We start from the raw sequence: 21,272 nt of genomic DNA on the forward strand, positions 1-21,272 counted from the left end.
CAAGCTAACAGGGAATCATATCAGACACAGCAGATAACAGCCCAGCTCGCTGAGCGTTATCACAAAGACGCCGGCAAATCCAAAACAAATCTGTGTTCCTTCAATCTGACCACACACACACACAGAGAGAGGAAAGTCGAGGCTGTGGGGGGGGGAGCTTTCCACTGATGAGACCAAAGACAAGTATCGGTGACAGTTAGAATACAGCGAGCAAAGAGAAGAGAGGAGGGAGCGACTCACCTGCCCGGACTGCCCCGACAGCCCGGGCTGCATGCCGTTCATTCAAACATCCTGCACCACTCCTCCTCTGCAGAACCACTGAGAGCTGCATCCACCTCAGGCCATCAATCCAGTCGTCACGCTATGGCTGCTAACCCTTTTCACAGGAAAACAGATAACATCAACTCACGAGAGAGGCCGGACAACAACAACACAACACTCAGCTGAGAGCACGGACTAATGAGTTTCAAGTGTTCCACAGGATCGGTGCAGGGTGTGTGTGTGTGTGTGTGTGCAGGGGGGGGGGGGCTGTAAACACACAGCATGGTAAAGTAAAGGTGGGGCACAGTGGTCCTAAAAGACTCATTTACATACCTGCAGGCTGATGTTGAACTGCTGCCGACTGCATTATATACACGGTTGATTCACAGGTTTCATATAATCCTGACGTGTGACCTTTGACCCCACATTCTAATCTATGTATCTTCAAGTCCAAGTGGAAGTTGGAGTTTCTGAAGTCGTCATGTCCACAATAACAAGATGGACGGAGTTACAACACTTTAAATGGAGGATTCACCTCTTCTTCTGTGGTGGTCCAGATATGCTAACATGCCTACATGTCCCAGAATGCATTGCAGACAAGGAGAAAATGTAGAAACAGTCTCTTCAGACCCCATCTACTTAGAAACCAGACTTAGACTGAACTTTAATGATCCGTTTGGGATCGTTCAGGGAAATTAAGGTTCCAGCAATGATTAGCAATTAGCAGTTAGCACTCCTGCTGTCTATTTGAGGAAAATATGCACATAAAAGACATTTTTTTACTCAACTACAACAAGCTGCATGCTGCCACCGCTGATACAATGCTGCAGCTTGTAGCTCCTGTGAGAACCAGAGGTGTTTTTTTAAAAGGTTTTTGCTGATTGGTCCAATAAAGGTTCACAACATGTGAGTTTGAGGTCTCACAACAAAACAGAGACAAACAGGAAACAACAATATGTCACAGCGACAAGCTGGAAAAGGAGCAGTGACCCCGGAACTCTGCATCACAGCAGCAGCGTCCTCCATGAAAGCAGACACACACACACACACACAGACACACACACACACCTTAAAGAGGGAAGGACGGCCCGAGACAGGAAGGAGGGGTAAACCGGTTCAGCAGGTATACAGAGGCCTAACCCAGTCTCTCTCTCTCTCTCTCTCTGTTGCTGCTTGTTGTCACCGTTATTTCTGTCGCGCATGCGCGCTGGCGCTCGTTTCCTGCTTTTTAAATGAGTAGCCTACCTGTGCTGCGTTTGACCCACCTCTCTCCGCGCTGTGTGTGTGTGTGATCAGGATATCTGCCCGCTCATTCACACACACTCACTCACTCCCGTTATTTCAGGGCGCCTCGGCGGATCTTCGTGTCTACCTGCCCGGGAGGCTCACCTGAGCGGACTCACCTGAGCGGACTCACCTGTCCGGAGGTAGAAAGAGTGTGTGTGTGTGTGTATGTGGCGAGACCAAAAAAAAAACGGAAATAAAAGCAGGACGCAGTTTGCGAAACCAGAAGAAAAGGTGCGAGTAGGAAGAGGGAACAGGTCCGACACCTTCCAGGTTTACCTGCGACGTTCGCGGTTTCCTGCTTTTCGTGAATCTCACGCAAACGGACGGATTTTTTAACGGACCATGCCGCGGGCCTTTCTGGTGAAAAAGGCGAATGTTTCGCCGGGAAAGCGGAACTGGAGTGAACTCCCTGATCATAAGCGAGGAGACGTCTACATCCCAGGTGAGTCCACGCTGAGTGTTTGTTGTGTTCCGGCCGCGGGCAGGAGGCCAGTTATTTTTTAGGACACTTTTACGCACAGATTTCTAGGCAGATCTAAACAGGAGTGTCAGTGTGGCAGGTGAGGAGGGGGGAGGAGGGGGAGGCTCCAGCTCGGGGCCACCGAATAACGGGAAACACGGGGACATGTGTTACTTCCTGAAGGCCCTTGATTCAGCTCAGCTTCTCGTTATTTTAATGTCATCCGGATCCAAATGAGAGGGTTTGATTGTTGGAATGCTTGTAGTACCTGTCCCCCTGTCCCCCTGTCCCTCTGCAGCTGAGGAGCCGCGGCCTCTCCAGGAGCCGCTGCTCCTCTCATAGCGACCTTCAGCCCCTGGTTCTTCCGTGTACTGCAGAGATTTATTTACAGCTGCTCCACACTGGCCTCTGGGAGCTCAAGTTGTGACACATGTTTTCTGAAATGTGTGTGTGTTAACTGTCAAACCGGCGCTCGTGTGCGTCTTTAACATGTGAATGCCCGTGCAGGGAGTCCTCCTCTTCCTCCTCCTCCTCCTCCTCCTCCTCTCTCCCAGTGCCTCCCTTTCTGCCTCCCTCTCCACTTGAGAACAATCCCCATTGTTGCCGCCGGCGCAGTTCTTATTGTAAGACCACTCCAGTATCAGATAACAAGTAACGGACTACACCCTAAACCTCTCACCCTTCCCCCTCTCTCTCTCCCCCTCTCTCTCGCTCTGCGCCTCTTCCTCTCCTCATCTCATCACCGTTAACTTTTAATCATTGACTTCTACATCCTCTCCTATGTTTGAAGCCAGGCTCTTTACATCAGCTGGACCGATGTCCAGCCTTTAAACATGGAAAACCTACACAGAACGAAGCAGTGTGCAGCTTTTGGCCATTTTTACGCGCTGAGAAACCAACAGCAAAACTCTTTCCTAGAGATAATTTAACTTCTGTTCGCACAGTTATGTTCAATCATTGTTAGGTCAGCATCGACTCAAAACAAGCACTAAACTCACACTCTGCTGTATGAAAGTGTAACTGTCTCTTTAATATTCAGGTTACAGTGTAAACTTGTACTAAATCCCATGTGCGTGTGTGCGTAATTACGCACAGCCTAGTTAACGCTTACTCAACAACGGTCTCGGTTAAGGTTTCTGGTATGTGCCGTTACTTGATGTACCTGCCTTGCGTGTGTGTGACAACACACACACACACACACACACACACACACACACTCAGAGAGAGGGAGGGAGAGAGAGAGAGGTATGATAATTGGCCACAGAAACAGGCGTGTTGAATACTTTTATGAAGCTCCAGATGCCATCAGCTTAGTTTTGTGTGTGTGTGTGTGTTGCTGGGGTTTATTTTTATCTCATGATCCACAAACATGTGCCGGGGCCTGTTTCTTGATGGATCATCAGCCAGTTTGAGTTGATCCCCGCTCAGACACACCGAGCTGCTGCTGCTGCTTGTTGGGTTTTAACAGGAAGACACAGTTAAATAACACAAAGTGTGTCTGACAACTGTCAGTGAAGCACAACAGACACAACATGTACTGTTAGCCTACAACAAAGGACTAATAGAAAAAACACTGTAGTTTAGCCAAATCGGTTTTGATCGTCACAGATCTTTAAGGATAATAAAAGAAAGGACAAAATACCCTTTTTTTAACCCTGTAAAATGTAAAACAGGCCTCTCTGCCTGTGCTCCGTCAGTGGCTTCTGTCGCACACACACAGTTTACACTGTAACGCATTAAAATGTAGAAGTGTAATGAATATTATCTCAGCTGTCCAAAGGTCACAAAAGGTCCTAATGCTCCTGTAGAGCTAGCTCATTAGCATCTGAAATCAAAAACAGCTTTTATGTGAAGCTAAGCTAAGCTAAGCTAAGCTTGTGACCTAAAAAAGTGAATAAGCTCTGTTACCAGAACATCAGACGATCCCCGGACAATATGACCGTCCGTGTTTTTGTCATCAGGGTTTTAATTATGCCAGTATGTTTACTGCAGCGCGGCGCTGTCGCTGTCTGCCCTAATAAAGCTGCTGTGAGGTTAATGTTTATTGGATGAGAAGGAAATGTAACGGACCCTACGGACAGCCTGCTGCTGCAGACAGTACGCCTTAAGCAAACACAGCAAGACTCACACCCCGGGGTTGATAAGGCCGATTGTTTGGCTCTCACAGCCGAGCGATGCTGGACGGATAAAACAAGAAAGAGCAACAACACGACTCTCCCTGGTTCTCCCTCGGTCCCTGTGGAAGAGTCGGTGTTATTGTGAACCCCCTCACCCTATACACACACACACACCTCATTCATAGGTGAGGGAGGGCTGAACAAACAATACAAGATGAGATTAAATGTCCAGACGCCACCAAACCATCACCAGAGGAGCAGTTAAGAAGGAGTTTAGAACCTCTCCAGCTGATCAGAAAATGGCTGATTCTCCAGTTATGTGATGCTTACAGTGCTGAATCAGATGTCAGAGCCACTTCCTGTGCAGACTCACGCAGAGCCGCCTGTCTGTGGTGTGACTGCGCACCGTTAACTCATCTTTATAGCTCGCTGTGCAGCTTCATTTGCCTTTAGATTTGACTTTTATCTGATTGAGGCGCCGCAGAATCAAGTGATTCGTTGTCCTCGCAGAATGAAGCCACGCCTGCACACACACACACACACCTGTGTGTTGTAGTGCTGGTTCAATGGTTTCTCTTTCTCTGCACACACACACACACATCCACCTTTGCGGAGGTGGATTGTTTGAGGAAAGATCTGGTGCTGCAAGACTGTCTGGTCAGACTTGTTTGACTGACTGTAATGGTAAGAGAGAGAGTGTGTGTGTGTGTGTTTTAGAGCATGTGCAAAAAAAAACACTAAACAATGGGCCAAACGTGTGCACACCCCCACACACACATTTATATCTTTGTGTGTTTGCTAATTGAAAGATTGTGCAAATAAAAAAGCGGCGCAGCCTTTTATTGTCTGACTGTGTTCCGTAACTCGACCCTCAGCCTCTCCCCGTCCCTCTGAAGAGAGAGTTCTCGTCTTTTTTTAACCTTAGATTCATCAAAGTGTTTTATTTTGAAAGGGCGCTGCAGTGATTTATAAACCTTTAAGGTAAAGGGTAGGAACTGTAGCCTACATTTCCCATAATGCAACACAGCAAGGTGTTTATGTTACATCACATTCCCAGCAGGACACCCCTCAAAATCCAAGATGGCGGCAATCAAAGCTGTACAAACACACTGAGCGTTGCTACAGTGCTAAGCTAAAGTGTGACAAAAATAAAAACTGAAAACCTCTCTGTCTCCATCTCTGTCCTCCAGTCTCCATCTTCCCTCCGTCCAAACTGATGATGGAGGCTGAAGCCAGCCCCGCCGAGACCACGCCCCTCTGCCTCACCAAACGCTCCGACATGCACGCCGAGCTGCCGTCCAGCACGGCGCTGGGCCGACCGCAGAGCCCCGTGGGATCTGCGGAGGAGAGGTCAGAGGTCAGGAAGAGGTCGCAGAGCAGCTCCACCTACATCAGAGCAAAGATCAAGGTAACGGAGCGAGCCCGCGAAGACGGCGTAGATCTGACCTTAATCTGGACTAATGCACGTTCTCTGTCACTCACAGGTGACTACAGGCGAGTTACCCCCTGATCCCGCCCCGCTTTCTCTCGTGCTTCCTCCCGTCCCTGCCCCCCACCCACCAGCCTTATCCCCGGACGCCACTGTGATGCCCGTGGTAACGACGACAACCTCAGCTCAACCCCCGATGGAGCCGGTCTCCATGGTGACCAGATCAACAGGAGCGTTTATGTGCCAGGTAGGCCGAAGCATTAAATAAAAACAGGTGGTTAATGAAATGATGGATCAATAAATCGGTGTATTGATGGCGTCCTTCCTGCCGCCAGGTTTGCCAGAAGTCGTTCCAGTTCCAGCGGATGTTAAACAGACACGTTAAATGCCACAACGAGACCAAGCGGCACCTGTGCAGCTTCTGCGGCAAAGGATTCAACGACACCTTCGACCTCAAAAGACACGTACGCACTCATACAGGTAGCGACACACTGTCCACACACACACACACACACTTTCACACAAACACCAGTTACATCACGTGTCTTACTCTCCACACACAGGCGTCCGCCCGTACAAGTGCACCCTGTGCGACAAGGCCTTCACCCAGCGCTGCTCCCTGGAGTCCCACATGAAGAAGATCCACAGCGTCACCCTGTCGTACGCCTACAAGGAGCGCCGCAACAAGCTGTACGTCTGCGAGGAGTGCGGCCACACGGCGGCCACGCAGGACGAGCTGCTCCTACACCTCCACACGCTTCACCCCGACAGTCCTCTGCTGAAGGGGAAGGCTGCACGAAGAGGAGGCAGGGAGGGAGGATCCACGCCGGGGTCTCCTCAAGGAGCCGAGAGCGACGACACCACAGGATCGGCTGGGCAGTAGAGGAGGAGGAGGAGGAGGAAGAATAAACTCAGGGGGTGGATGAAGGATGACTGTTGATAAAAGGGTTGACGATGAGTCAGTACTGTATATTTATGAATGCTTGGATGTGGGCTGTATATAAGTGACAGTAATAAAACGCTGTGTATTGTGTGTGGGACGTGTTTCTATGAAAAGTACTTTATTCATTAAAGGGATAATATATGAGGCTCGCATGTTTCTTTTGTGCTTCTGATACAAACCGGTCAGGACTGTGAGGAGGATCAGTGCCACTGATTCATAAAAAGGACTTTTTGTGCTCGATTTTTAGATTTAAGGTCAAACTTTTTTGTTTTTTAAGATTTCTTCCAGAATTCTGAAACATTAACTTCCTGACACGTGTACACCAAATATGACTGTTCAGTGATAACGGTGGAGAAAATGACAGGATGTGTAATCAGGATTGTTTAAAACGCAGGAGCAGCTGTGAGTCCTCTGCACTGCTGCTGCTCGGCTCTGTGCTGCCGTGGTTGTTTACTAATTACAGCGCCCTGAGTGTAACGCAGAGAGAGGGTGAGGTTGGATTCCTGATCTCTGTCGAGTCTTGTCTGCAGATTCCTGCAGGTCCCTTTCAGCCCGAGGACACTCAAGAGAGGAGGATTCAAGTGAGAGCTGGATAACGGTCTCAGAAGGAAGCCGACTGAACACATATCTGCTCATTGATCGTGATTTTTAAATCAGACTGGAGTCACTTCAAACGAATTGATCTGAGAAACAAATATCGGATTTGTGTCTGTGCATGGTGAACATGGGTCCCCTGATAACTTTGATAAAAGACTAAAATCTGTCACTGTCACACCTCTATATGATGGGTCCAAGTACTAAATTGTATATAACATAGATGTTATTTTAATTACTATTTAAACACAGTTTATAATAATTGTGCTTTTTGGTTATAAAATGTGGAGAAAGCAAAATAAAAAAGAAAGAAATCTGATCATGTTTAACCTCATATCTTACCTGCTGTTGCTCCTTCTTGCCGTTAGGCGTCACTGTTACGGGCCTTCGCTCCGTCTCCTCTCTTGGTCATGTGACCGATGTCAACAGGAAGTGCGCTGTGTCTTTGAATACAAGGCGCCAGCGGCTGCTGTAAATCCAACAGTTAAAGGTAAGAAGCGACAATAAAACACTTTTTAAAACCTTTATCTTCTGCTAAAGTCCACTTACATAGATTTACTGTTATTTTTAAAAATTCATGAAAACGTTTTAATTGCTATTTACGTCCGGCTAATGTTAGCTTGTGTTAGCTAAAGTTGCAACGAGTGTGTCGTCGTCTCCCTCCTTCCGGTTAGATCCAAAGGGATGCCCGCTTCGGAGTCGGTCCGGTGGGGTCGGAAACGCGCCCTGCCCGCCTGCCCGAACCCGCTGTTCCTGAAGTGGCTGACCGAGCTCCGGGACGAGGCGAAGGAGAAAGGCCTGAAGATCCAGTACACCTACCAGAAGGTACGGAACTGTTAATGTACGGTACTTGTACAGATCGTTACTAGAATACTTTCATTGTATGGTACTTTATTCCTTACATTTTAAGGAAATATACCCCCTTTTGTGTGATTATTTTGTGTATTATTATACATCGCGTTCATATATTATCAGTAGTTTACACAACACTTTTCACAGAGGAGCCATTGAAGCCTGATGTTGCTATTTTATGATCATGTTTCACCAGGTAATAACTGGTTTCTCTTGCAGGCCATCAGTTCCTTGAATAAATACCCTCTGCCGCTGCAGAACGCCAAAGAAGCAAAGATCCTCCAGAACTTTGGGGACGGCATCTGTAAGCTCCTGGATGAAAAGCTGCAGCGGTACTACAGAGAGAACGGTGAGGAGCAGGGAAGGGAAAGAGGTGACATCATTTACATCAACACACATAAAGATCATGTATCTTCTGCTCCAGGTCAAACCGCTCCTATCCACTCGCTCCCTTGTGGAGCGCCCCCTCCTGTCAGACCAAACAACAACAACAACAACAACCTGGCTCCCTCCAGAAAGGTAAAAGAGGAGCACACATGTCACAACAGATTGTAAACACTGGAAGTGATTTGTATTTACTTCTTTCTGTGCAGAAGAACGCTGCTGGTGACCAAGCGAGTGACCGAGGAGGAGGAGGAGGAGGCAGGAAAAAGAAGAGGGAGTATATTCCTCAGAAGAGGTCTGGAGGATACGCCGTCCTCCTCACTCTGTACAGACACGCACAGGTTCGTGTGCATCAGACTGAGCTGAGACGCTGCTGGTGATGATCATCATCATCATCATCATCACCATCATGTCTGTGTTTAGATTCCAGGCAGCAAAGGCTACATGTTCAAGCTGGAACTACAGACAGAAGCTCAGCACCTGTGTGACAAGTCTTTCACCGCGGTGAGTGTTCGTACCGATCCTCCTGCCTGTGCGTCCTCTGATTATTTCTGAATTGACTCTTCTTCCTCACTTCCTCTTGTCTTGTCCGTCCACAGCCTGACCTGGGAAGCAAGTACACAGCATGGGCGTCAGTCAGCACTCTGATTCAAAAAAACCTGGTGATCAAGACTCACAATCCTGCGAGGTGCACAAGAAAAACAGTTTAGTCATTTGAACTAAACTCAAAAATAAACAGTTTGCTCTATCTAAAATCTATAAAAGAGCAAACATTCTGAACTTCTTTGCAAAAGTATGAAGCCATGATCGACTCACGTGACGTCACATGACACAAATTCAATCACCTGTCTAATCTGCAGGCGTTCTACAGCTAGAAAACTTTTGTAGCTGCTGCACAAATGCAAATTATTGAATAAACAAAATATTCGTCCCCGTCAGGTATTCTCTGACTGATGAAGGTCTGGCTTTGGGTGAGCGGCTGGCATCAGCAGACCAGGAGACCAAAGAAGGGCCAGAGGGCGACGGAGAGGAGCGAGGGAGCGAAGCAGAGGAACAAGGCGTCGGAGTTGTTGATCTGACAGGAAGCGATGAAGATGCAGAGGAGGAGGAGGAGGACAGAATACAGTGAGTGGACACTGAGGAAATGAAGGCTTCATCTTCTGCTCGGCAGTCATCATCTTCTCTCCACAGTGTCACGGAGAGAGCCGAGCGTGTCGCCCAGACGGCGCCTGACCCGTCACAAGTGACGAGCAGAAAGCTGGTCGGCGAGCCTCTCCTGCCGGGAAGCTACGAGATCATCCTGTGTGTTGACTTCATTGAGACTACGGGGTAAGAGAGGACGCCTCTGTGTCGATCAAAGCACTCTGCAGTGACCTGAGCATTAAAGCACATGTTGGGGTCTGGTTGTGCAGCGGCAGCCATCACCGCAAGCAGGAGCTGGTCAAAGAGCTGCAGAGGAACGGGGTCAGCTTTGACATCAGGAAGCTGAACGTGGGAGACTTCCTGTGGGTGGCTCGGGAAAAGATGGCGCCCGTTCCAGGTAAGCCGAAGCAGACAAAACGCTGCTCTCTAAGAAAAGGAGAAAAGGAGTGAGAGTGAGTCGCCATCTTCCAGGTCAGCTGCGGGCGCCTGAAGGCAGGGAGCTCGTCCTGGATTACATCATTGAGAGGAAGAGGATGGACGACCTGTGTGGAAGCATCATCGACGGACGCTTCAGGGAGCAGAAGGTCTGCAGGTTTACCTGATTGTACAAAACAGAAGCAATTCATTTTAAGATCTGTGGCCTTCTGCAAAGATTCTCTCACCATGATTCCACCCTGGAGTTGTAAAATGTTGCGTCTCTGAACTCTTCTTCTTCTTCTCTTGTCAGTTCCGTCTGAAGCGCTGCGGCCTCCGCAGGCCCATCTACCTGGTGGAGGAGTGCGGAACAGCTGCTTCTCACCTGAGTTTACCTGAGACAACGCTGCAGCAGGCCATCGTCAACACGCAGGTACAAGTCTGCGTTCACAGCTCCATCAAGACCACAGAGTGTGAACACTTCCTGTTTGTGGCGTCCATGCTGTGCTGTTGTTTACCACGTGTGTGTTTTAGGTTGTCGATGGCTTCTTTGTGAAGAGGGTGCAGGATGTGAGAGAGTCTGCGGCTTACCTCACCGTCATGACGCGATACCTGACCAAACTGTACCAGGTATAAAAAACAAAAAACAAACCATGTGATCACACTGAGGTCACCAGAGGTCACCACCTCGCCTCACCGTTGGATGTGAATCTGTTTCAGGGTCGTACGCTGGTCTGTCGCTCCAGAGAGCTGGAGGGTGACGGTGGAAGCGAGGAAGAGGACAGAGGCAGTCCCTCCGGCGCTCTCATTTCATTTGCAGAGTTCAACTACAGTGCGGTCAAGAACAAGGTGTGTGTCACACTGAAAATGGCTGCCAGCGGCGTCTTTTCCTCAGGCGCTGACCTGATTTCCTGTTTCCCCCTCCAGTGTCAGACGGTGAGAGAAGTGTTCGCCCGACAGTTGATGCAGATCAGCGGTTTATCAGGAGACAAAGCAGCCGCCATACTGGAGCAGTACAGCACTCCACACAGGTACAGTGATGTGCACACCAGGCATTTACACCCGAGCACCAAGCAGAGCCTGACTTTCCTTCCTGTGTCGTCCTCAGTCTGCTGACGGCCTACGGTCAGTGTGCCAGCGAAGCCGAGAAAGAGAAGCTGCTCTCCTCCATCCGATACGGAAAGCTGAAAAGGTTTGTGGTGACGTTCTTCTCCTCATGTTTTAAAGTAAAAAACAAAAACACTGACGGCCCGATGCTTGTTTTACAGAAACCTGGGTCCAGCTCTGAGCAGAACTGTTTATCAGCTGTACTGCACACAAGGAGCGCTGTCATGAACGTGGTCCAAGATGGCCGCTCATATTCCTCATAATGTTTTTTTTTTTGTCGCCCTGTACTTGAAAGGTTTTAAGGATGGCTATTTACCAGCTTATCCAAACATGCTGCTATAGTTTTAATATCTTTCACTAACACTATTTCAATAAAGTTTATTTTGAATAGACTTCTGATCACAGCAAGGAGCAGACCTCAGACCACAGAGTCTGTGACATCATCCAACGACACAGAGACGGCAAATGACTGAACTGTCAGCTAAGCTGGGTACTCAAACTCCTTTAAGACACAGTCTGCCATGTTTGAGGTGGATCCTGAGACATTTAGATGAGACTCAAGTCCACCACATCCAACAAGAGACCAAAGAACAAGCCTAACAGACAGAAGGCGACAGGTCACAGTCCTCCGCTCCATCACGGGTCCATCATGGGTCCTCTGCTCTCATCATCTACCTCGTAACCTTTGGTCGTATCCAATAAAATTTAGATCCATCAATGACGCCCAGTCCCAGCTCTACATCTCCACCAATCACCAAACAGTTCCACTTTAGAACCACCAAATACACAGGTTTTCCTTCCACGCATTTTTGAACAAAACATCAAGACTCCTGAGAGAATTCTGCAGCAGTGTGTGAACATGAACGCCATGGAAACAGAGGCCTAACACGGTGTGAGGTGGTGTCATTCCGCGATGAACCCTGCACCACCCAACAACCTACTTACATGATGACAAAGGTCATGGAGTCTGGCTGGGTGCTGCAGCATCTGTTGAACAGAAACAGGACACTTCACAGGTACAGATTAAAATTCATAAGCTAAACGTGCCTAAAGACAGTGGAGGCAACAGGCTGCAGTTTGATTTAACCACCACTAGATGCTGCTGAAGAGTAACGTTTGGAATGAACTTGCCACCTGAAAGAAAGCGTCAGTGTCCATACTGCGTCATTTATTTAAATTCTGTAGTTTTGCATATATTTTTTTGGCCATAACGAACACGTCTGGATAATGTGCAGATTTAGAAAAATACAGAAATATCAGAAAAATCACAGAGAGGATTCCTTTCTGCATTTAATCCTAAAATAAATAGAACAGTGAACATGTTGAGCGACCTCCAGCAGGTGGCTACTGCAGCATGAAGGAAGAGGAAAAAAAAACAGGAGTCAAGATCAATGTTTTCACAGAGTCCGATCTGTGTTGGAATTCTTTTTGATATGTTTAAATATGACGCCCGACTACAGGATTAACGTGAGAGCTGCTACGTCACCTTACACACAGGGGCTGAGGGTACAGTGCATTCATTGTGAATAGGTGGGTGGGGGGGGGGGGTGATTGTTGTCTAATCATCTGGTCCCTAACTCGACAAGTTATTTACAAAAAGAAATACAAAAAGGACTGACACAGGACTCCGTATTCTTCAGGCCAGGCTTCAAACAGTACCCACCCATGTGTATGTATGTTTAAAAATCAATCACTATAAGCATCCCTCTCATATTATATTCTCAGCTGGAGCTATTCTGATACAATCAGCATCCCTTCCTGGGTCCAATCACTCATCAGTAGTCACAGTTATGGGATGTCGACGTGACATCAAGCTCGTTTTTGGCTGCGTTTCTGCGAGGGATTTGTCACAAACGTCTGTTTGACACAAGTATGAGCCCATTTTTGTAGATTTACAAGAATCTGGGGTGTTGTAGAAGGGTTGTCCTCGTCCTAATCTGGGGTTTTAAAGGGTGTTTGTTTTTCCACCTCTTCAGGTAAGAAAGTGCCAACAATTAAACAAATTGCTGTAGATTGCTGACCCGTCACAATAGACTCCAGCTGTTAGACACTGATAATGATTCAGATGATGCCGTTAGCATGTGCTTTCTAAGGCCGTGTCCTCACTGCACGGTCAGACATGTGCCTTCCTATCAGCTCATCTCCCCATCGCCCTTTCACAGCGGTCGACTCAGCGCCGTCACCTCAGCTGCCGACTCAGAAGTGCAACAAACTTCAACATCAGCGTTCTGTGTGAGAGGTCTCCCTCCACAATGAAACAGGGAATAATTACAGATGTCAATTCATTGCTATGCAAGTACTGTGCAAAGTCAGACCTGAAAAGACTCTTTCCTTTATAACCCCCCACCTGCATGGTCAAAGACTGAGGACAGGACAGGGGTACACTGATCCCGTAAGAGTCTCTCCAGTGGTCCCCATCACAAACCACAGCATCTGATTCCAAAGATCGGCAGGCTGTCTCAGAGCAGTGCATGTACATCCAGCTCAATGTGCATCACATCAGCAAAACTGATCCAGAGAAGTTTCTGCAGCCAGTTTCCCCCCAGAAGGAAGCAACAGCGTTACCGAAACATCAGCTAAAATAAAGCTGCTGTTTTAGTTCTGACAGATGTGTGCAGGAAGTCTTCAGATCCTGATTCTGGATTCATCTCAGTTTGGACAAGTTTCCCTTGTCGGGCACAGTTTTAAGTGAGGGGTAGGGGGGGGTGGGGGAGGATCAAATCCTTCAGGATGGGTAGATAAAAGCCAAACGCTGTCTCCTCTGCTGTTTGGCTTCATTACAAGAAACAGCAGCTCTGACACTCCGTTAGTCCGGCATGTCGATGCAGAGTTTAGGAGGTGGGACGAAGTATTTCCCGGGGCTCTGCGTGATCACTACGCCGGTCTTCTTGTGGAACATGGGGGCAATCTTTGGCTGGTGGCTCGGGGACGGGCAGATCCTCGGCTGCCCTCCGGGTCTTCGCTGCGCTGGAGATCGTAGGACACGTTGCCATACTCTCGCAGGAAGGGGAGGAGCTCCAGCAGGAAGTGGCAGAAGTCCTTACGATGCGAACCACCCTGTTGGATGGTCAGGACAGAGCAGACATTACAGCTCACCTTCAACACTTCCTGAGCCTCTACTCAACCAAACTGAACATGTAAATGATGCAGTGTGTAGCCTGGTAACAGCAAGCAGAAATGTCTGTAATTACTCACAGTGGTTCCCCGCCCTTCTGGCCAAAGGTGGTGGCCGATGAGCGTGAGCAGGGAGAGCCAAGGGGGGACAAACACACACACGTAGCTCAGATTGTTGTGGTCGTCCAGCTTGTGCACCAAAAAGGATCTGAAGACACACATAATGTTAGGACATCGAATCAGCAGATCAAACCTCATGGCAGGGTCTGGGCAATTAACCGGAAATATATCGAAACCGACATTTATGCCCAGTTAACCGCTGCGATGCAACGCGTGTGTTTTGTGGCGCAGCGGGATTGTCAGTGGCTTGGGAGCGACAGATCGCAGGTTCGAACAGCAGAGTCCCGACACACACGGACACCTTTTGGTGCCGGCATAATAATCGTGTTTTTGATTTCAGGCAATGTCGCCCAGCCCTACCTCATGGTGTATGAAAATAGAAAGAAAATAAAACAGATGAGGGAATCATCAGACTTTCATTTGGTCTCTGGATGCACCATGTGCGCCATAGTAATCTGTGTGGAAGTGCTTTAAGAGCCCTTTATTCTGCACAAACAAGATTCTTTAAATAACCAAAAAGTCTGCACTCCTCAGCGTAACTACGAAGCCATGATCGACTCACGTGTAAACAGAGTTTTAGGACCGTAGAGACATACAATAACAACTCACCTCAAAGGTCAGGAGTGGCACAACGATGGTCATCCAGCTGATTGCCATGGTGATGTGAGTTCGCCGTTGCTCGGCGATAATGTCGATGGAGCGGAGGAAAAGGACCGACCAGATGATGTAGTAAAGCACAACGAGGCACAGGAAGGACATGAGTATCCACAGGGGGACACAGACCACCTGCAGGAGACCAAGAACTGTTAGTATGGAGGCAGCAACACGGGCAACGTGTGGTACGGTTGGTGATCCTCACCAGCCAGGGCCAGCTGATGATCCGGTCCAACCTCAGAGCAATGAAGATGAACTGAAGGATATTTACAGAGCACAGCACCTCCAGCTGAGCAGAGGGAGACAGAGGGGTGATCAGGAGAAAGGGTCTGGGCTACATGCATTTCTAAGAGGGTAGAAAAGAAATGAATCACTGGACCGGAGATTTCCCACCCTGGTGTCTTACCTCCAGTGAGCGGTCGTGTCTGAACCCCCACACGCATGCTGCTACCGAAACGGGGGATACAAAAAAAAGAGGCATGGAAGACGAGAAGCCAGAAGTAGCTTCCTCTCGCCACACCGGTCACACACCAACACCTCGAACATCAGCAACAACACGTGGAGCCCAACCGCTATCAGCATGGCCTTAAACTCCACACACGTCTCGCCTTCAGCCCTGAGAGAAGACAGACGAACACTCCATGAGGTCATGTATGGCTCTGTTTTACATCACCTGATGATGACACATCAGCTGTCTACCTGTACTGAGGGTTGTGGGCCCAGACTCCAGTGCCCACCGATGCCCCGATGATGACCAGCAGCTTCCACAGCCATATTGGGGTAAAGACGGCCCAGTAGCTCACTGGATGACTCCATCCAGCCGTAAGGAAAGCAACACGGAGAACAGCAGCAGGCAGGAGTAGATCAGGAACTTACTGCAACGGAGAAGACACATGTTTGACATCAGCCACTAAAGAGTCCTGTCGGCGGGATTTATGCCAACTGAGGAGGACGAAGCTGCTGGAAATCCCTCAGATTACATGGGAAAAACATAAGGGCATGCCCAAAACTAAAACAGAAACACACATTAAGGAAGTTAAAGTTAAACTTGGGGGGATGAACACTGTATAGTTTGAGTCAGCTGATAACCTCATCCTGCATAATTGATATGTATTTCACCTTACTTTAATTATACGTCATGTGTAGGAAGTACAACATTAGCATAAACAAAATACAATATTATTCTTGCATTGTACATATGATTAGACATATGTTACACTTGTTTTTATCATATTTAGGCTAACTTGTTGTAGCTGTTTAGCTTCCCAATACTCGTTTTTGACCGAAGTTGCTCTTTATTTCGCCGAATCCGGAGCCGTTACCAAACTAAACATTACGTTAAGTTACCAATAATCTGCATGTGTAACCGTAGTTGGACCAACTACCAGCTTCTTTAAAGAACAGCTTAAATAGCTGCTATTAGCAAGTTACAAAAAAACAACAACAACGTTTAGCTAGCTTTAGCCGATGGATAACCAGGCCTTGTTTAGCTAGAAGCTATCTTTTAGCATCGGTCACTTTATCAAGATGTCTGCGGTTACATGCAGAATGTGAATATATATATATATGTTAGCATTTGACGCGGTATAAACAACCAGTATAAAAACAACAATCAAACTGCAGTAAACATGCTAGCTAGCTCACAGCTAGATATGAGCGATCTGGATGGTAGTTCGTGTAACTTACCTTGGTGAAGTCCTGAAACAGCCCTCTTAAATTCATGGTGTATGAGCCGGCTAGCTAGCTAACATCTGGGGTCCCGGGCCTGAAGGCCACACATGGTAAATGATGTGGAAACTGTGCTTTATGATTGAGGCTCATCACAAGTTCGGTAATGTTGTTTTGTTGTAATCCGGAAATCACGTGACCACATGACTTCTTCTTCTTTACCGCCACCTACCGGACTGGAGTGTGAATAAAAGAAGCAGCATGAGATCGTTCTTCTTGTTTCTCTCAGCACACCTCATGCAAAGTCTGTATTTGAATACAGCCGGATTAATATGTGTCTTGTTTTTTTCCATCCAGAGCAGAGATCCATCCTCCTTCCTGCAGAGGTCTGTGACACACAAACCTGCTGCACACACACACACACACACACACACACACACACACACTTTCCATCAGCCGCAAGTGAAAAAGCAACAATACAGATTATTGTTTACATAGAGTCATGTATTTCTCATTTCCAACACATCAGATAAAGACAGAACCTTCCACCAGAGCTCGACTTTCACTTTGCAGCATCATCGTCTGTCATGAAATATACACTGAAACCTTTTCAAAGGTTGTTTATTCAGAGTCAATCAATGATTTATCACCAGCATTATATTTAATAAAAGAATGGATGTAACTGTCAAATATGATAATATATGATAATAACACCTAGAGGAAAACACAGCTCCTATTAAAGCATGTTAATTTTTATTTTTTTACTTATTTTTATTTTAGATACTGTATTAATCCCAGAGGGAAATTGTTTAAGGCTGCTGCCAGGCAGTGTCATACAATGACTAGCAAGGCGTGCCACAGGCTAGGGTGAAGTGCCTTGCCCAAGAACACACAACAGTGACTAGGGAGGAGTCGGGATCAAACCACCAACCTTCCAGTTATTGGACAACCCTGCTATCCCACTGCGCCACTAATGTCCCAAATGAAGCAGCTTCACATTTAAAATAAAGATCAGTGCATTACTGGAAGTAAGCTGTAAGTAAAGAGCTCGTCCTAATGAAGGTGATGAAATCATTTATGAACCAAAACCAAACGTGGCTGTAAAGAACCTGACCTCATGGTGTGACCATCATCACACACAGGGGGAGCTGAGGGTTCAACTTTCAGTTTTAACCTTCAGATTTAGTCACAGTGCAGTTTGTTAACATCACAGTGAACTGCAGCCAGCATTGCTCACACTCATGAGACACTCCACGTGGACACAAGTGGACGACCTGGGGGTCTGAGTCCTGCACAGACACACAGCAGATCCAGGCTGATTTACCCACTCCATCAATCTGTTTATATATATATATCTATAATAATCTACACTTAGAGAAACTCAGGGACCTTTCATGGTTACTTCATATCATCATTTGTAAAACAGGTAAGTTTGGACACTTAGCTGCATTAAGCGTTCTAGCCTAGCAGGTAGCATGTTAGCTAAGAGCTAGCATCAAATCTTTAACTATCTTGAGTTTCACATAATAATCAGTCCTCAGGTGAGGTTTCACATTTTAAGTTACTTCATGACTCACACAGTGATAATCGATCTATCGATCAATAATAAATATCATTTCATCTACAACAGCGAGCAATGACCTGCATCTACGGGGTTAAAAGTGCGTCCTGCATCAGACAAACTGTTTACATGATGGAAGCTGGTTTTACACTGAGTGGACACGTGATGGATGAAGCCCGTCATCCACAGACGGACAGACGTCCTCACCGTCTGTCCCTGGTTTGGTTCACTCAGTAGAAACTCAGTCCTCAAATATATGTGAATAAAGACGGACCGCTGTGAGCTCTGTCTGTCTCCCAGTGGACACGTGGTTGCAGCAGCTTTGACTCTGATGTCCATCAGTTGTGTCTGTCCACACCATGACAGCCTTCCTCCTGCAGGTCCTGTGAGTCCATCTGAGGCCGGAGGAGATAAAGTCCCTTTAACAGATGTGTGTGAGTGAAGCTGCTGTCCTCTCTGTTCACAAAGACCCCCTGAGCAAGGCACCTAGAGTGGAGGGACTTTACTGACCTGGAAGGAGAAGAGACGAGACACGTCAAACACCTGTCTCCCAAACATCTGTCGGCCATCAGGTAAAAACAACTAAAGACTTTGACTCACTTCTGATTTTTGGTGCTTTGACACAAAGACGTATAAACCAGATCCAACACCGAGGACCAGAAGGACCAGGAAGACCACCAGAGGGATCAGCCTGCTCCGATGAGACAAACCACCAAGATCTGTGAGACAGAGACAGAACCACTGAGACTGAAATCCACTAAAACTGAAACCTTGAGGTTAGTGTCTGCTGCTTTACTGCGTTTACTGCTAACACTGCAGCTAAAGCTGAGCCGCCATCTTGGATTTGAGGGCACCATGGGAGCTCCTCAGACCTCCTGTGCTGTAAACACGACTTGTGTGGGTTTTTCTTTGAAATGTTCTTTGCTGTAAACTAAGAAATTCCAGCTGAGTCAGTGCTAATGTGACATTCCCTGAGTGTGCTAACAATTGTTTACAGTAAAGCAGGGGACATGTCGGATTTTCCAAGACTAAAGAGAAATAATGCTGGATTTTTTACAGAGTTTTGATCTTTGTTTAAGTCTCACCATCAAATTCGTCCTTTGGATTTGGTGGTTTCTGGGATCCAGTGGTGTCTCTGTCGTCCCTGTTTTAGCTGGTTTTGCTTCTGGAAGAACAGAATTCAGACTTATTCATGAAAATAACATTTAAAGAGAGTTGTTGAAAGTTTCTGAAGTCACTGATGCTTCCTCACCAATGATCAGACTGACGATTGAAGACCGTGTGTGGCCCTTTAACTTTGGGATGAAACATCTGTATCTTCTCTGATCTTTCTCCGAGACGTTGAAGATCTTGAGCGATATGTTTCCTGCTTCAGGTCGTCTGTGAACAGCATCGTCCTCTTGATGAACGTCTCCAACTTCATGTCAGGGACGTCTTCAGTGTCCCTGTACAGATGGACGTACTCCACGTTTCAGTCGGTCTCTGGGGTCAGGTTTCAGGTCGGGTCGGACCACTCCACCGTCAGCGCCTCAACATTCAGCTTCGGCTCCACGTGACACGGCAGGATGACATCATCACCTGGAGCAGCCACGATTGGCTCAGGTGAGCCGACGACCTCATACTGACCTGAAGAGGGAGGAGGACACATTTAATTCATGTTCAGGGACAATTTAGAGACAGAGACAATGTCCAACTTTACAGCAGAAACTCAGACCAAGTCTTTGAGTGACAGGTCAGTGTGACTCATCAGTACTGATTGATCAACAAATACTGCTGGTGTTTATGTAGTGAGTCAGACAGTCAAGCTCTCAGAGTGTTTGGACCAGACCAGACCAGACCAGACCAGACCAGACCTGCCTTTAAACTGACTCACTTACGATGAAGAGTTCTGTATTAAACATCTGGATTAGGACTGTATAAGCCTCTTCACCAGGACACAACAGCTTCAGCTAAAGACAGAGACTGGATCTGTGCTACCTCAGACTGAAACCTGGTCAGACTGAAACCTGGTCAGACTGAATCCTGACCTCTATTCCCACTAGTGTGATAGGAACAGCCTGCTCGATGCTTTCCAGTCTGGATTCAGAGCCCATCACAGCACAGAAACAGCACTGCTCAAAGTCACTAATGACCTCCTCATGGCATCGGACCGTGGACTCGTCTCTGTACTCGTTCTACTGGATCTCAGTGCTGCCTTCGACACAGTAGATCATCGCATCCTGCTACACAGATTAGAACACGAGATCAGGATTACAGGAACAGCACTTCGCTGGTTTAAATCATATTTATCTGACAGATTTCACTGTTCATGCTAACGATGTTTCTTCCACAGGTACAAGGGTTAACCACTGTGTTCCACAGGGTTCTGTGCTCGGACCGATCCTGTTCACCCTCTACATGCTCCCTCTAGGAAACATCATCCAGAAGCACGGCATAAACTTTCATTGTTATGCTGATGATACCCAGCTGTATTTATCCATGAAGCCTGAAGAAACGGAGCCGCTAGTCAGACTACAGGCGTGTCTAAAGGACATACTGGACAACTTTTTCTATTAAACTCGGACAAGACTGAGGTCATTGTTTTTGGACCGAAACATCTCAGAACTAGTTTATCAGATAATACTTTCTCTCTGGATGGAATTACTCTGGCCTCCAGTACGACTGTGAGGAACCTTGGAGTTATCTTTGATCAAGACATGTCGTTTGTCTCTCATATTAAGCAGGTCTCCAGACCGCTTTCTTTCACCTGCGTAATATTACTAAGATCAGGAGCATCCTCTCTCAGAGTGATGCTGAAAAGCTCATCCATGCTTTTGTCACTTCAAGACTGGACAACTGCAACTTTATTGTCAGGATGTCCACATTACTCATCAACAGTCTGCAGCTGATCCAGAACGCAGCAGCTAGAGTTCTGACAGGAAGCAGCCAAAGGGATCATATCTCTCCTGTTCTAGCGTCTCTTCACTGGCTCCCAGTGGACTCAAGAATACACTTCAAGATCCTTCTTCTAACCTACAAGGCTCTTCATGGACTTGCTCCATTGTATCTGCAGGACCTGATTGTACCATGGGTTCCTAATACTGAGCAGTTTCCCTCTCACCCTCTGACCTCTCCTTTACTCTCCTTAGCCCGGCTAACACTGGTCTCAAGACCTGCATGCTGAC

General features: G+C 47.3%; 3 protein-coding genes and 1 long non-coding RNA gene across 4 annotated transcripts; 2 read left to right on the forward strand and 2 right to left on the reverse strand.

The window, feature by feature from the left end:
• The first annotated feature begins 1,531 nt into the window (after positions 1 to 1,531).
• On the forward strand, positions 1,532 to 6,589 carry ovol1a (ovo-like zinc finger 1a). The gene is made up of 5 exons (XM_028406357.1): positions 1,532 to 1,990; positions 5,316 to 5,533; positions 5,610 to 5,801; positions 5,890 to 6,034; positions 6,118 to 6,589. The coding sequence occupies exons 1-5, from the start codon at positions 1,891 to 1,893 to the stop codon at positions 6,435 to 6,437; spliced, it is 975 nt and encodes a 324-aa protein (XP_028262158.1). The 5' UTR covers positions 1,532 to 1,890; the 3' UTR covers positions 6,438 to 6,589.
• Positions 6,590 to 7,492: 903 nt separating this feature from the next.
• mus81 (MUS81 structure-specific endonuclease subunit) lies at positions 7,493 to 11,448 on the forward strand. The gene is made up of 16 exons (XM_028406724.1): positions 7,493 to 7,581; positions 7,766 to 7,916; positions 8,163 to 8,462; positions 8,537 to 8,668; positions 8,751 to 8,831; positions 8,927 to 9,015; positions 9,267 to 9,452; positions 9,519 to 9,656; positions 9,740 to 9,867; positions 9,942 to 10,054; positions 10,198 to 10,317; positions 10,419 to 10,514; positions 10,605 to 10,733; positions 10,812 to 10,915; positions 10,993 to 11,076; positions 11,153 to 11,448. The coding sequence occupies exons 2-16, from the start codon at positions 7,776 to 7,778 to the stop codon at positions 11,217 to 11,219; spliced, it is 1,908 nt and encodes a 635-aa protein (XP_028262525.1). The 5' UTR covers positions 7,493 to 7,581; positions 7,766 to 7,775; the 3' UTR covers positions 11,220 to 11,448.
• Positions 11,449 to 12,379: 931 nt separating this feature from the next.
• On the reverse strand, positions 12,380 to 17,666 carry LOC114435413 (transmembrane protein 185A). The gene is given in 12 exon segments (XM_075353402.1): positions 12,380 to 13,940; positions 13,943 to 14,048; positions 14,183 to 14,221; positions 14,223 to 14,313; positions 14,818 to 15,011; positions 15,085 to 15,168; positions 15,286 to 15,360; positions 15,362 to 15,397; positions 15,399 to 15,495; positions 15,579 to 15,681; positions 15,684 to 15,754; positions 17,662 to 17,666. Coding segments are annotated over 12 exon segments (1,044 nt in total). The 3' UTR covers positions 12,380 to 13,797.
• A 518-nt stretch (positions 17,667 to 18,184) lies between these two features.
• LOC114436465 (uncharacterized) lies at positions 18,185 to 19,540 on the reverse strand. Its single transcript, XR_003670685.1, has 4 exons — positions 19,361 to 19,540; positions 19,194 to 19,273; positions 18,709 to 18,827; positions 18,185 to 18,618 (listed from the first exon to the last, which is right to left on the reverse strand). It is a non-coding gene; the product is annotated as an uncharacterized LOC114436465 (long non-coding RNA).
• Between the last annotated feature and the right edge of the window lie 1,732 nt (positions 19,541 to 21,272).

Source organism: Parambassis ranga, chromosome 5 (genome assembly GCF_900634625.1).
Source record: "Parambassis ranga chromosome 5, fParRan2.1, whole genome shotgun sequence".
Taxonomy (NCBI): Eukaryota; Metazoa; Chordata; class Actinopteri; family Ambassidae; genus Parambassis; species Parambassis ranga.